The 14,032-nt window shown below is 38.9% G+C and overlaps 2 protein-coding genes across 2 annotated transcripts in view; one reads left to right on the top strand and one right to left on the bottom strand.

Annotated features, from left to right (window-relative positions):
• Positions 1-14,032, bottom strand: part of LOC117990200 (arrestin domain-containing protein 17-like) — a 436,990-nt gene that overhangs the window by 140,209 nt on the left and 282,749 nt on the right. The window lies entirely within an intron of this gene.
• LOC117990093 (uncharacterized) overlaps positions 1-14,032 on the top strand; it is an 80,545-nt gene that overhangs the window by 64,269 nt on the left and 2,244 nt on the right. The window contains exons 5-10 of the mRNA XM_034977537.2: positions 8,676-8,840; positions 10,056-10,292; positions 10,816-10,953; positions 11,677-11,962; positions 12,653-12,841; positions 13,271-13,455. Of these exons, the coding sequence (XP_034833428.1) occupies positions 8,676-8,840; positions 10,056-10,292; positions 10,816-10,953; positions 11,677-11,962; positions 12,653-12,841; positions 13,271-13,455 (1,200 nt within the window). The remainder of the gene's footprint in view (positions 1-8,675; positions 8,841-10,055; positions 10,293-10,815; positions 10,954-11,676; positions 11,963-12,652; positions 12,842-13,270; positions 13,456-14,032) is intronic.

Raw genomic sequence — 14,032 nt, 5'->3', positions numbered from 1 at the left:
TACCAGGTTAGCCCGCTTTCATCTTAGACTGCATCGTCACTTACCACCAAGTGAGATTGCAGTCAAGGGCTAACTTGTATCTGAATTTAAAAAAAAATGAGAACTCTATGAATCCGAGACATGGTCGCTAACTATGGGCCTCATAAGAAAGATAATCCCTCAGCGGGCGATGGACAGAAAAAAAGTAATAAATTAAAGAAAAATAGGTACCTTAAGTATAATTTTTCTTCTTCGTGAGCGCTTTCTCTTTCTTTAGCTGCTGCTCCTGAAATGTATCAAGAAAATCTTTTTACTACATGGTATTATTTCATCATCATCATCATCATGATCAACCCATCGCCGGCTCACTACAGAGCACGGGTCTCCTCTCAGAGTTAGAAGGGTTTTGTCCATAGTCTACCACACTGGCCATGTGCGGATTGGTAGACTTCACACACCTTTGAGAACATTATGGAGAACTCTCAGGCATGCAGCTTTCCTCACGATGTTTCCTTCACCGATCAGGTAATATATTATGAACATGCCATAGTTAATACATCAAACGTGCAATCAGCTAAACTAAATCATTTCTCGCAAGTAGCAATCGCACGGCGGAACACCAACGGTCATTTCGCGCTATAAAAATTCCTTCACCGGTAACCCGATGACTATTATCGCCACCCGACACCGCTTATCGTGTCACTAGCCGCTAGCGAGAACAGAGGATCGACTCGGCGGTCGTTGATTGGTGGATATAATAATTAAAAGTATAAAACCGTTGCGTTATCATAGCCCGGGAAAGTACCGAAATTGTTTTTAGAGCTAACTATATTGTACTAGAGGATGCCCGCGACTTCGTCCGCATGTATTTAGGTTTTTTTGAAAACCCGTGGGAACTCTTTCATTTTTCGGCATAAAAAGCCTATGTCAAGGCCCCGGAATGTAAGCTAACTCTGTACCAAATTTCATCAAAATCGGTTAAACTGTGGGGCCGTGAAAAGCTAGCAGACAGACAGACAGATACACTTTCACATTTATAATATTACTACTGGTAAATTAAGCTAAACGATTCATAAGAACTTGTAATAAGTCTACTTGAATAATAATAAATTCTATTCTATTCTACTAGATGATGCCCGCGACTCCGTCCGCGTGGTTTTAGGCTTTTAAAATCCCGTGGGAACTCTTTGATTTTTCGGGATAAAAAGTAGCCTATCCCGTTGGAACTCTTTGATTTTTCGGGATAAAAAGTAGCCTATGTCCTTCCCCGGGATGCAATCTGTCGCTGTACCAAATTTCGTCAAAATCGGTTGAACGGATGGGTCGTGAAAGGTTAGCAGACAGACAGACAGACGGACAGGCAGACAGACGCTTTCGCATTTATAATATTAGTATGGATTAAGGATATACATCTATCACACACCCATTATATTTATATCAGTATGCCATAAGACTCATAATCATACTTCACAGAACTCGTATATTGTAACAATGCATCATATGGCATAGTTTACATTTTCCTAACCTTTCTCAACTACATAATTATTATTATTAGTTTGCGTGTACGCAATACTATATTATGACTCATGAATTCATAATAGTCTAGTGACTTGACGTGTTTAGTCTATTACTTCGTGAAGAGTGCATAACCTATAGGTACATACTTAAAAAGCAATGCTATAATCAGTATAATCAGTATCATATTAATATTATAATATTATATAATATTATACTGATTATATAATAATTTATTATATAATTATATAATATTATGTAATATTATACCTAGATTTAAATTTAAATAATAATTATGTATTTACGCTGTTGATTACTTTCAAATAAACAAAAAATAATAAGTAGTGTAAAATTTCTTTTCATACAAAAAATATTGAAAGAAATCTCATTTCACACTACGGGATATAAATTATATTACAATTATAATGTTCCCAACATTCGTACCAATTTTTAGCCCTATGCGAATTATTGTTACCTTGAGTGTCTATTTTGACCGGACTATAATATAATTCATTATTTATATATTAGTGTAAAATGATATAAAATTATAGTTTTTTTACCTATTGAAAAAATGGGTTTGATGCATCGCACAGCACATACGTAATATAGTAGGTAGGTATAGTATGAAAAACCTGATAGAATAAAGGATCATAATATTATAAGTTCTTATTATAGAACAAATTTATTTAATTTTAGTTAAAGTGTAAAAAAAACTCACCTGGTTCGTCTTCTTCATTCTGCCACATCAAATAGTTTATGAAAACTACAAACTTACTTCAACTTTAAATAAAATAAAAAATAAACTTTGTTGTATATTGTTGTAAACTAATGCCTGATATATTAACTAATTAAATAATTATGTACATACTTCCAAACTTTAGTAAAAATGAAACAAAATAGGGGCCGATTCTCTTGTACACAATCTCTAAACTAAACTAAATTAACAGGTTTAAATATTATGCTATCCTTTTCCGCAAGCAACATTATGACAGGGATAGAGACTGTGTACAATAGAATCGGCCCCAATAATTTAACAATAAATTAAAAAAAACAAGATTCAGATCGCGGTTTCAAAATAAGTATTACATCAAAATATTATAATATTATAATATTATAATAATTGTGTAATTAAATATTTTACGTGAAATTGTCAGGGTTGTGCCAATTAAAAAAATATTATCAAATAAATAAAATATAAATTAAATAATATTATTAGAGGAAGTAAAAGTGAACGTGAGTGACCTTTTCGGCGTGCGCTGGAGTAGTGTCACGAAAGTAGCAAAGGGCAGGACGCTTGCAACGTGAATTGGGCGAAGCTAGGGCTGCACTTGACTTTTATGGGGATGCGACACTGACAAGAAAGTTTTGCTCTCAATTTTTTAACCGACTTCAAAAAATAAAGCATATTTTCAGTTCTACTTACTTCTATTTTACTTTAAATATGAAAAAGGAAAAGGTGACTAACTAACTGATCTATCACACAGCTCAAACTACTGGACGGATCAAGCTGGAATTTGGCATGCAGATTGCTATTATGATTTAGACACCCGCCAATAAAGGATTTATGAAAATTCAACCCCAAAGGGGTTAAAATAGGGGGTTTAAACTTTGTGTGTTCGCAGGAAAAAGGTAGTTGATACTTATAAAAAATATATTTTTGTCTGTTCTCAATTATCATGCACAACATACTAAAGTGTTTTAAAACTCAACGGCCAAGGAGCGCACTGAAAGCCAAAATATCCTATCCGTTGCACTGTCGTATCTACTCCTGAGTCCTAGCACAAGCTCAGAGCAGAAAGGGTAATATTGGTCGTCGTTGTTGTAACCGATATACTTCCACTACTAGACGAATGTCTTGAGCCGGCGATGGGTTGATCACGATGATTATGAAGACACAATGACACACCTTTGAAATAATTATGGAAAACTCTCAGGCATGCAAGTTTTTAAATGATATTTAATGCTTCAACCGGTTAAATGATATGTAATTTTTATAATAGTCATTAATTTTCAGCCCTAAGGTGCAATACTTTCGCATTGGTCCTCATTCCATAGGTTCAAAAGTCCTTAGTAAGTGAAGTCGCCGTATCGCGACGTAGAGGATGTTTTTACAAAGTGAATTATAAACAACGGTCGATGATGACGGACCTTTGGCCACCTTTCCATTGACTTATCCGATACGACACGAATAGGCATGGTTTTTTTTACAATCATCATCATCATCATCATCAACCAATAGACGTCCACTGCTGGATATAGGTCTCTTGTAGGGACTTCCACACGCCCCGGTCTTGCGCCGCCTGGATCCAGCGGCTCCCTGCGACTCGTCTGATGTCGTTTGTCCATCCATCCGTCCGTCGTAGTGAGGGGTCTTCCAACGCTGCGTCTTCCGGTGCGAGGTCGCCATTCCAGCACCTTGGGACCCAAACGTCTATCGGTTGTACGAACTATGTGCCCTGCCCATTGCCACTTCAGCTTCGCAACAAAAAGTCTGACTGACTGTCTGGTCTATCACAGCTCAAATTACTGGACAAAGCGGCGGGATAGCAATTATGATGTAGATATCGGCTAAAAAAGTATTTTTGAAAATTCAACCCCTAAGGGAGTAAAATAGAAGGTGTGTAGTCCACGCGAACAAAGTCCTAGGCATAAGCCAGTAATAAATAATCGTCGATGTAAGTAGAGATATGTGCATTTTAAGCAATTAAATATTATTTGCTTTAACGGTGGAAAAAAACATTGTGATTTGTGCATATTTACCTGAAAGTTCTCCATAATATTCTCAAAGGTGTTTGAAGTCTGCCAATCCACACTTGGCCAGCGTGACGGACTATGGCCTAAATCCTTCTCATTCTAAGAGGAGATCTTTGTTAGTAGTGGGCCAGCGATGGGTTGATCATGATGATGATTATAATGACTAACTATATGACTAACTAATATATTTAAAACTAGATAATGCCCGCGGCTACGTCCGCGTGGATTTAGGTTTTTATAAATCCCGTGGGAACCCTTTAATTTCCGAAATTTTAATCCGGGATAAAAAGCTTATGTTCTTCCCTGGGATGTAAGCTAACTCTGTACCAAATTTCATCAAAATCGGTAAAACTCTTGGGCCGTGAAAAGCTAGCAGGCAGACAGATACACTACCACACTTTCGCATTTATAATATTAAGTATGGACTAGTATGGATAGTGTTCAATATCAAAATCCTATCGGTCCGTCCTATTAGTTAATTCATTGTCGGCAACATCACTTGCAGTAGGTATTTACCGTGGTATAGTGGAAACTGAAAAGGTCATCATAAATTAAGTTCTGATTTCTGAAGTGGTGGCAGCCCTGGCCATCGTCGCCTTCTCACCTACTCGTTTCTTAGAGTGCTAATATGATTCTTAAACTTAGCGATAACGAAATATTTTAATGGTTCGCTCTCAGGTTACCATGTGAATGTATGGTGTACCAGGTACTATTCATTTCAACTATGAAGATCATTGACAGGATATGTCGTTACCTACTCTATTTTTTTATATGTTTATATTTATAAAATTGAAAATCCTGACTGACTGATTTATATATCAACGCACAGCCAAAACACTGGTCCTAGAGACATGAAATTTTGAGGGTGAGTTCTTTGTACAGAGTAGGTCTCCACTAAGAAAAGATTTTTTGAAATTTCACCCCTAAATAGGTTAAATGGGGGATGGAAGTTTATATGAAAGTTCGTCATTTTTGACGTTAAATCGATGAAAATTGGTAGATATTGAAACTTTCTACATTTTGTTTAAGTATTAAATAAAAAATACGTATTTCACAATTTTTGAAAATTCTACTACCAAGGGGGTTAAACAGGGGATGAAAGTTTGTATGAAAGCCCGTCATTTTTCAAGTTATTTGCATGAATATTGTTATTTGGGTTTTAGGTCACAAATAAAGAAATTGAAACGTGTTTCAGGATTTTTTGAAATTCAACCCCCACCTCGTTCTAAATTCCACCCAAGCGAAGTCAGCGCGGGTCAGTTTGCTCTTGACTGCGATTAAGCCGAATTCAAGTGGGATAACTAGTCGAGGATATGGAGCCCACACCCCTTATTGGTTTCTACACAGCATCGTACCGGCACAGTAAAGCGCTTGACGGCTCGGCTTTAATAAAAACTGCCATATCCCTTCCAGGTTAGCCCGTTTTTATCTTAGACTGCATCATCACTTACCACCAGGTGAGATTGCAGGCATGGGCTAACTTGTATCTAAATAAAAATAAATAAAAAATTCCTCACGAGATGTAGACTCCACAATGCACAATAGTTGCATTGCAGAGCCTACATCTCCATAGGATGCTCCGGATAGTAGGGCGGGCGGTGCATATTTCATGTTGCACATTGTACCATACAGGACACAAGTACCAGGTACAGGTACATACAGGTGTCGATCTTTTTGTCCCTTGTGAATCCTAAAAAAATATTGCCAACATAAATTATACGTAGATTTACAAAAAAAACCGGCCAAGTGCGAGTCAGGCGTGCGTAACGAGGGTTCCGTAATTAATACAGTCGTATTTTTTCGACATTTTGCACGATAATTCAAAAACTATGATGCATAAAAATAAATAAAAATCTGATTTAGAATGTACAGGTGAAGAACTTTCATATGATACCCCACTTGATATAGTTATCTCACTTCGAAAGTTGAAAATACTAATTATTAGTTCATGACCACAATTTAATTTTTTTTGTGTGATCTAACCCTAAATTCACGGTTTTCAGATTAGTCCCCAAATGTCAGCTATAAGATGTACCTACCTGACAAATTTCATGATTCTAGGTCAACGGGAAGTACCCTGTAGGTTTCTTGACAGACAGACAACAAAGTGATCCTATAAGAGTTCCGTTTTCCCTTTTGAGGAACGGAACCCTAAAAAAGATTCCGACGAATTGAGAACCTCCTCCTTTTTTGAAGTCGGTTAATAACTACGCAAAAAAGCAGAACTACATGAATAAAATCTTACAATCTAAATTATTATGTTGATATTATTTTTTAAATATGGCGATGGTCTTCACATTTGAAACGTATAGTATGAATTTATTGTAATTGAAGTGTGGTTTTTTGGGTTCCGTACCACAAAAGGAAAAAGAAACCCTTATAGGATCACTTTGTTGTCTGTCCGTCTGTCTGTCGTGTCTGTCAAGAAAACCTATAGGGTACTTCCCGTCAACCTAGAATTATTATTATGGAATTCGGTAGGTAGGTAGGTCTTAGCACAAGTAAAGGAATAAATCCGAAAACCGCAAATTTGTGGTTACATCACAGAAAAAAAATTAAAATGATGTACAAATATTAGTATTTTCAATTTTCAAAGTAAGAAAACTATACTAAGTGGGGTATCCTATGAAAGGGCTTTACTTGAAAATTCTAAAACAAATTTATTTTTATTCTTATGCAAGTTTTTAATTTATCTTGCAAAATGTCGAAAAAATACAACTGTAATACGGGACCCTCGGTGCGCGAGTCTGACTCGTTTTTGCCCGTTTTTTTTTTTGTAAATCTACGTATAATTTATGTTGGTAATATTTTACAACGCATTTTGAGCATGTAGAAGAGTTACAAAAAATAGTAGGTAGTTTTTCAATATTTCATTTGTTTCGAAATACCTAGTACTTAAGTAAAAATCTAAATAAATAGAATCATTTAACATAATCAACGTAAATTACAATAAAAATGTATTTTTTTTTGCAAGAAGAAAATACCTACCTACTCATGTAAGGTTTTTTTTTTTTTTAATGAAAATATTACAATAAAACTTAAAGCTAGCCTTATCTAATTACTATACACATCATGCCCGCGTGGAATGGTGCCAAGAATACTGGCTGCATTTCCGCGCTGGACAGCCAGGCTGATCCGTTGCGCAAAAAATGAGCCAGCCCTTCTGTCACCAGATGAGGCTATTAATCGCGGTAAAATGTCTCGTAAAAATGTTTTAGCACTAAAACTCCATGACCCCAGAGTCTCCACGGCAAACGAAACAAAAATGTAACTAAATTAAGCTAGAATTAAATTAAATTGGAAAAAAAAAACCGGCCAAGTGTGAGTCAGGCTCGCGCAACGAGGGTTCCGTACTACAGTCGTATTTTTTCGACATTTTGCACGATAATTCATAAACTATGACACATAATATATATAAAAATCTGTTTTAGAATGCACAATTGAAGACGTTTCATACGATACCTCACTTGATAATATAATATAGTTACTTACTTCGAAAATGGAAAATACTAATTAGTAGTTCATGACCACAATTTAATTTTTTTTTGTGTGATGTAACCACTTACAAACAATTTACGGTTTTCAGATTTTTTCCCCGAATGTCAGCTATAAGATCTACTTACCTGCCAAACATGATTCTAGGTCAACGGGAAGTACCCTGTAGGTTTCTTGACAGACCGACAGACAGACAACAAAGTGATCCTATAAGGGTTCCGTTTTTCCTTTTGAGGTACGGAACCCTAAAAAGGAAAAAAATAAGCTGTAACACTAACTAACAAGTGACAACCCTGTCAATTAAATGAATGGAAGCTTTTCGCAGTATGTTGATTTGGCAAAACCGTCTGCTGAGCTTACAACTGATAAATTACTTTGTTGCATGTGAATATGCTGGCGAGCTCACTTCTGTGTTTACTTAGTGAAGATAACACTCAATAATTATAAACTTATTTGAATGGGTAGTTACATCGTCAAATAAATAGGTATAGTCCGCGACAGGATGAGGTGGCAATCGGGGTATGAGGCGGGGAGACGCCCGGCACACCCGCACGTCACCCGCGCTTGTCCGTATCGGGATAGCGAGGGGGCTGTGCGAGTGTGCAGGGCGTTCCTTCCCAGATTGCCATCTCCACCTGTCGCGTACTATACTAATAGAAGAGTAGAGTTAGAGGTACGGCCCGACATCGAACCCGCGACCCCCCAAATAGAAGGCTGACGCATAACCTATCTATCATCGCTTGCATTACGCCACGAGCATTAGGCACATGGCAATCATAGAGGTATATATACGAGACAAGCTGTTGCGTGTAGCCATTTTCTAGTTCTCGAAATGCAAAATGTCTAATTTTTGAGCTAAGTATAATGTGGAATCACATTCATTTAACTAATTTTGTTTATAGAATGTTAAATGTGATCCAAATGGTTTCCAGTTGGTAGTGCGTCGTCGCGGCCGTCGCGGCGTATACGCGCAACGCTGCACGCCGGTCTCTCTCGACGCGTACAGTCTGGACAGCGTCAGCGTGGGGCACAGGAAGGGCAACCATCGCCTGCGAGCCAGCAAGAGGAGCTACGGCAACCCCGCTTACGACGACGAGGTACCTACAAGTCAATAGGCATTAGGCATATACGCGCAACGCGTCGAACTCAGCTCGAGTCGCGCATCTACCTCGCCCACCGCACAGCTACCTCGTTGCGACGACGCATCTTCAAATCAAATCGAAAAAGGTCGACGGTTCAAACCCCGCCCGTTGCACTATTGTCGTACCTACTCCTAGCACAAGCCTGACGCTTAGTTGGAGAGGAAAGGGGAATATTAGTCATTTAACATGACTAATATTCTTTTATAAAAAAAAAAAAAAAAAAAAAAAAAAAAAAAAAAAAAAAAAAAAAAAAAAAAAAAAAAAAAAAAAAAAAAAAAAAAAAAAAAAAAAAAAAAATCAAATCAAATCAAATATTCTTTTTTGCACATGTGGGTATGTATGTATATACAGATGTTACAGTTATTAAAGTTTCACCACAAATAGCCATATTATGGCATGCAAAAATAAAAACTAAAACCAACTTACTGACTTAAATTACAATTGAATTATCTATTATTACTTATCTTTATACAGTTAATAATTATATTTTATACATATCTACTAGATTTAACAATATAATACAATACTATTTAATTTAAAGACTGTTAATAAAAAAATGCTACAACTTATTATAAATTTGTGTCTGTTAAATACTCTTTAATGGAATAGTATCTTTTATGTAGTAAAAATTCTTTAATTTTATATTTAAAAGTTTTAATGTTCTTCATAGCACAACTCGCTCCGCTACGCCGCTTAGCATTAGTGGAAACGATCACATAGTTTAGTTGCTTAGACCTTCTCACAGCAAAGCTGCATAGCATATCTCTGGGTGAAAAGCAGCATAACATCATTTTACACATTTTGTCAATAAAAAAGTTTCTTCTCTTGGCTGCGGTTTCATTTTCACTGACCAATTAATTGCTTATGAGATAACAAAACAACTACTTCCCATATCTAAATAATATATAAAAGGAAAAGGTGACTGACTGAATGACTGACTGACTGACTGACTGACTGACTGACTGATCTATCAACGCACAGCTCTGGACTACTGGACGGATCAGGCTGAAATTTGGCACGCAGATAGCTATTATGACGCAGGCACCCGCTAAGAAAGGATTTTTGAAAATTCAATCCCTAAAGGGGTGAAATAGGGGTTTGAAATTTGTGTAGTCCACGCGGACGAAGTCGCGAGCATAAACCAGTTTATTTAATAAACATCTTTTCTAGGTCACCTCTCACCCAATGCAATATCCAGCGCTGGCAAACTTCGCGCTGGACATCGACTCCATAACCGCAGAGTTCTCCGAAATACCCTCAGTGACCGTTCGCCCGGATGAGGTTCCTCCTGGCTGTGAGGATAAGAACAGATACTCCAATGTTCTGCCGCTGCCTGAGACCAGGGTCCCTCTGAGGAGGCTCGGAAATGACCCTACTACGGAGTACATTAATGCCAACTATGTCACGGTTAGTAAAACATTTTTTTCTTGGTTAGAAATAATCATGTAGTTGTGGATATCTGTCGTGTTGAGAACTTCATGTCTTCTTCCTAACTGATGCTGGCAGGATGGTAAAATAACTTGTGATCGTTTGGATTAGGCCGCCAGTGAAATATCCTATGATTCTGTCAAAAGTTGAATAGTTGTAATAAAATGAAAAAGATAATGGAGTCCAGAACAGAAGCTTGCAGTGATGAATTTCTGCATTCAATCAAGATTCCGCGGGATGCAATATTGATTTTGATTTTCGTTTTGACTATTTTCCATTTGGCCGGGGATATTTTAATTAGTTAAACGTAACGTAACGTTAATACTCATTTTTGTGGAAAGGTTCACCTGCAGAGGCAAGCAGTACCTACAATTTCAACTGTCATAACTCTTTCGGTATCTCACTTTCCTTGAGATTTTTGATTGAGATCCTAGTTAAGAACGTCATTTATCAAGAGTCTATCGGAATATACGACTGATTGTGATTGTTTTTCTGTTTCCAGGGTCCAGGCAACATCCGCAACTACTACATAGCGTGCCAGGCGCCTCTGCACAACACGGTCATCGACTTCTGGCGGATGGTCTGGGAGCAGAACTCGCGGGTCATCGTCATGCTCACCGAGTACATGGAGAACGGAGTTGTAAGACCATTTTACTTACTAAATACTAACCGTGTTTATCAATTTTACTAGTATAAGTCCCGCAAATTGCTATTGCGCTGGGACTATGTCTCATTAACATCGAAAAGACGTCATTTTGATGCCAGCCGAAATAAAAATAGTAACAGCTCCAAACTTCAGTCTAGTGCTGACGTCACTAAAATGGCGGCCACGCGCATTAGCAATTTGCGGGACTTCTGTCTACTTAACCGTGTTATCTTTTCGAGTTCCAAAGGAAAAAATACTATTGAGATCCTTGTGCAAATTTTTCTTTGAATTTCAAAACCTTGAAAACTATTCATCTGGTTTTGATTCACTGCCATTGGCTTAAATTGTTAGAATAAAATGCTGTTCTGATTGACACGTTCAAGGATGAAATGCCTTTCCAATTCAGATTTTTTACATTTTAGTCCCGAAATATAGGATCCTCAGGAAATTTCTGAGTAACAATATAAGCAACTCTTAAATATATTCATTACTAAACTAGAATTTCCTTCTTACTCCATTACGATTCCATTTAATTTAGTAACATATGCTTGAAACTCGTAAAAAAATACTAAGATTTATCTATACAATTTCAGTCTACCAATCCGCACCTGGCCAGCGTGGTAGACTATGGCCAAAACCTTTCTCACTCTAGAGGAGACCCGTGCTCTGTAGTGAGCCGGTGATGGGTTGATCATGATCATGATGATACAATTTCAGGAGAAATGCTACGAATACCTTCCCCCATCTGAAGTATCGGACAATAGAAGAACGTTTGGGGAGTTCCAAATAATCCTCAAGAAACGGGAACAGAGGGACAAGTACGCGATCTCCAGCGTCCAGCTCATAAACCTGGTGACCAGGACCTGGCGGGAGGTGACTCAGCTCTGGTACTTCTGGCCCGCGAAGGGCGTGCCTGATGATTATGACTCCATCATCGATTTCCTGTCAGAAATGAGGAGTTATATGAAGGTCGCTCAAACGGCTAAGGAGTATGATGAAGAAGGTATAAAAATTATTCTTTTCTCAATATTTTGGGCTCAGGGGCAATTTTTTGTTTTAGTGCAGATAAATTATTTGAGCCCGCAAAACCGATCCCCCCCTCCTCCCTGTCTAGGGCCATGGTTGGCTATGGTCATGTCATGACATTATTGAAATCTACAGTGGTGCGGCGTCGCAACGCACCAGAAACGCATCGTGATTCGTGTGGCCTCAGTCCCTGGAGCACACCGAGGCGTGCGTCAATACTTTACGATTTCGAATAGGTTTTGAACTTGAGCAAAATCGTATGTGCAGCCTTAACTTTAACGGTGAAGGAAACCATCTTGAGGAAATCAAGATGTCCTAGAGTTCTCCATAATGTTTCCAAATGTGTGTGATCGGCCAATGACCATGGCCAAACCCTTCTCTTTCTGAGAGAAGACCCGCGGGATGATTACGTAAAACGTTGCAGTAGTGGCAGCAACGCGACAGCAGTAGCAATGCGACAGTTCATTTGCTGTCTCTCTTCTTATTTTGCTTTGTGGCTATTGCTATCTCTCTGTTGCCGCTGTTACGTGTGACGTTTGACAGCAATGATTGCGAGATTTCCGCCTGTCGCAAGCCTGTCGCGAGATACGTAATCACGATACGTGCTCGGTAGTAAGCCAGCGATGGCAACGATGGCATGATGGCATTTTCATTTTGTATTCGTCAGGTGTGGAAGTAATTTACCAAGACCAAAGTCGCTCCTCCTACCACAACCTGTCCAAGTTACGTAGTGATGAGAACGGCTCCAGTAATGGCTTGAACGTGTACTCTCCTGCCAAGGCTGAGGAGATGATGAGGAAGGGTAACACCACTAATGGGACTCTGGGCAGGATGAAAGCGGCGTCGGAGGTTGAAGGTAGGTTATAATAGCAGGAAATATTGTGCATCGACTTATAGAAAAAGATTTCGGCTTTGTAGAGCGTTGTCTCTGTCACTCGTACCTAATGTAAGGGTTTGTCGGTCTCAACGACAGAGACAACGCTCTACCAAACCCTAGCTGTTTCTAAAGGTCGATGTACAATATTTCCTGCCGGGTACTGTAAATCTTTATTTTAGGATTCCATACCTCCAGAGAAAAAAAAGAACTATACAGGATTACTTAGTTGTCTGCCTTCATAACTTCAGTTACTACTTACTTTACAAAGTCTCTGAGTCAGTTCCTAGTATCTAAGAAAGGATTTTGAAAAATTTCAACAAGATCTTTAAATAACCTTAATCCTCGCAGACGAAATCACTCTGAAACGCCAATTATAATGATATCTAAACATTGGGATGTATGTTCCAGGTGTCCGTCCTTGCGTGATGGTTTGTGCTTCAGGAGCAGGTCGGTCCGCAGCCATGATCGCAGCGGATCTTTGCGCGCGGGCTCTCTCGTCAGGACAGGCGGATGTTCCACGGATCGTCCGAAGGTTGCGGGACCAGAGACCGCACTCGCTCTCTAATAGACACCACTACATATTCCTCTATAAGGTCAGTGAAATTAGAAGCTCAGAGGTTTGAAAGCTATTTATCACTCCATCGTCCCTGCCTGATGGTATGTGCCTCAGGAGTAGGTCGGTCTGCAGCCATGATCGCAGCGGATCTTTGCGCGCGGGCTCTCTCGTCAGGACAGGCGGATGTCCGAAGGTTGCGGGACCAGAGACTGCACTCGCTCTCTAATAGACACCACTACATATTCCTCTATAAGGTCAGTGAAATTAGAAGCTCAGAGGTTTGAAAGCTATTTATCACTCCATCGTCCCTGCCTGATGGTATGTGCCTCAGGAGTAGGTCGGTCTGCAGACATGATCGAAGCGGATCTTTGCGCGCGGGCTCTCTCGTCAGGACAGGCGGACGTCCGAAGGTTGCGGGACCAGAGACTGCACTCGCTCTCTAATAGACACCACTACATATTCCTCTATAAGGTCAGTGAAATTAGAAGGTTGTAGGTTTTTTGAAAGGGTTTGAAAACTAGTTATATCACTCCATCGTCCCTGCCTGATGGTTTGCGCCTTAGGAGCAGCTAGATTCATAGCCATGATCGCAGCAGATTTTTGGACAAGGGCTT

This window comes from Maniola hyperantus, chromosome 17 (assembly GCF_902806685.2).
Source record: "Maniola hyperantus chromosome 17, iAphHyp1.2, whole genome shotgun sequence".
Lineage (NCBI taxonomy): Eukaryota > Metazoa > Arthropoda > Insecta > Lepidoptera > Nymphalidae > Maniola > Maniola hyperantus.
Note: the sequence above shows the minus strand (reverse complement) of the source record. Positions and strands in the feature narration are given on the sequence as shown.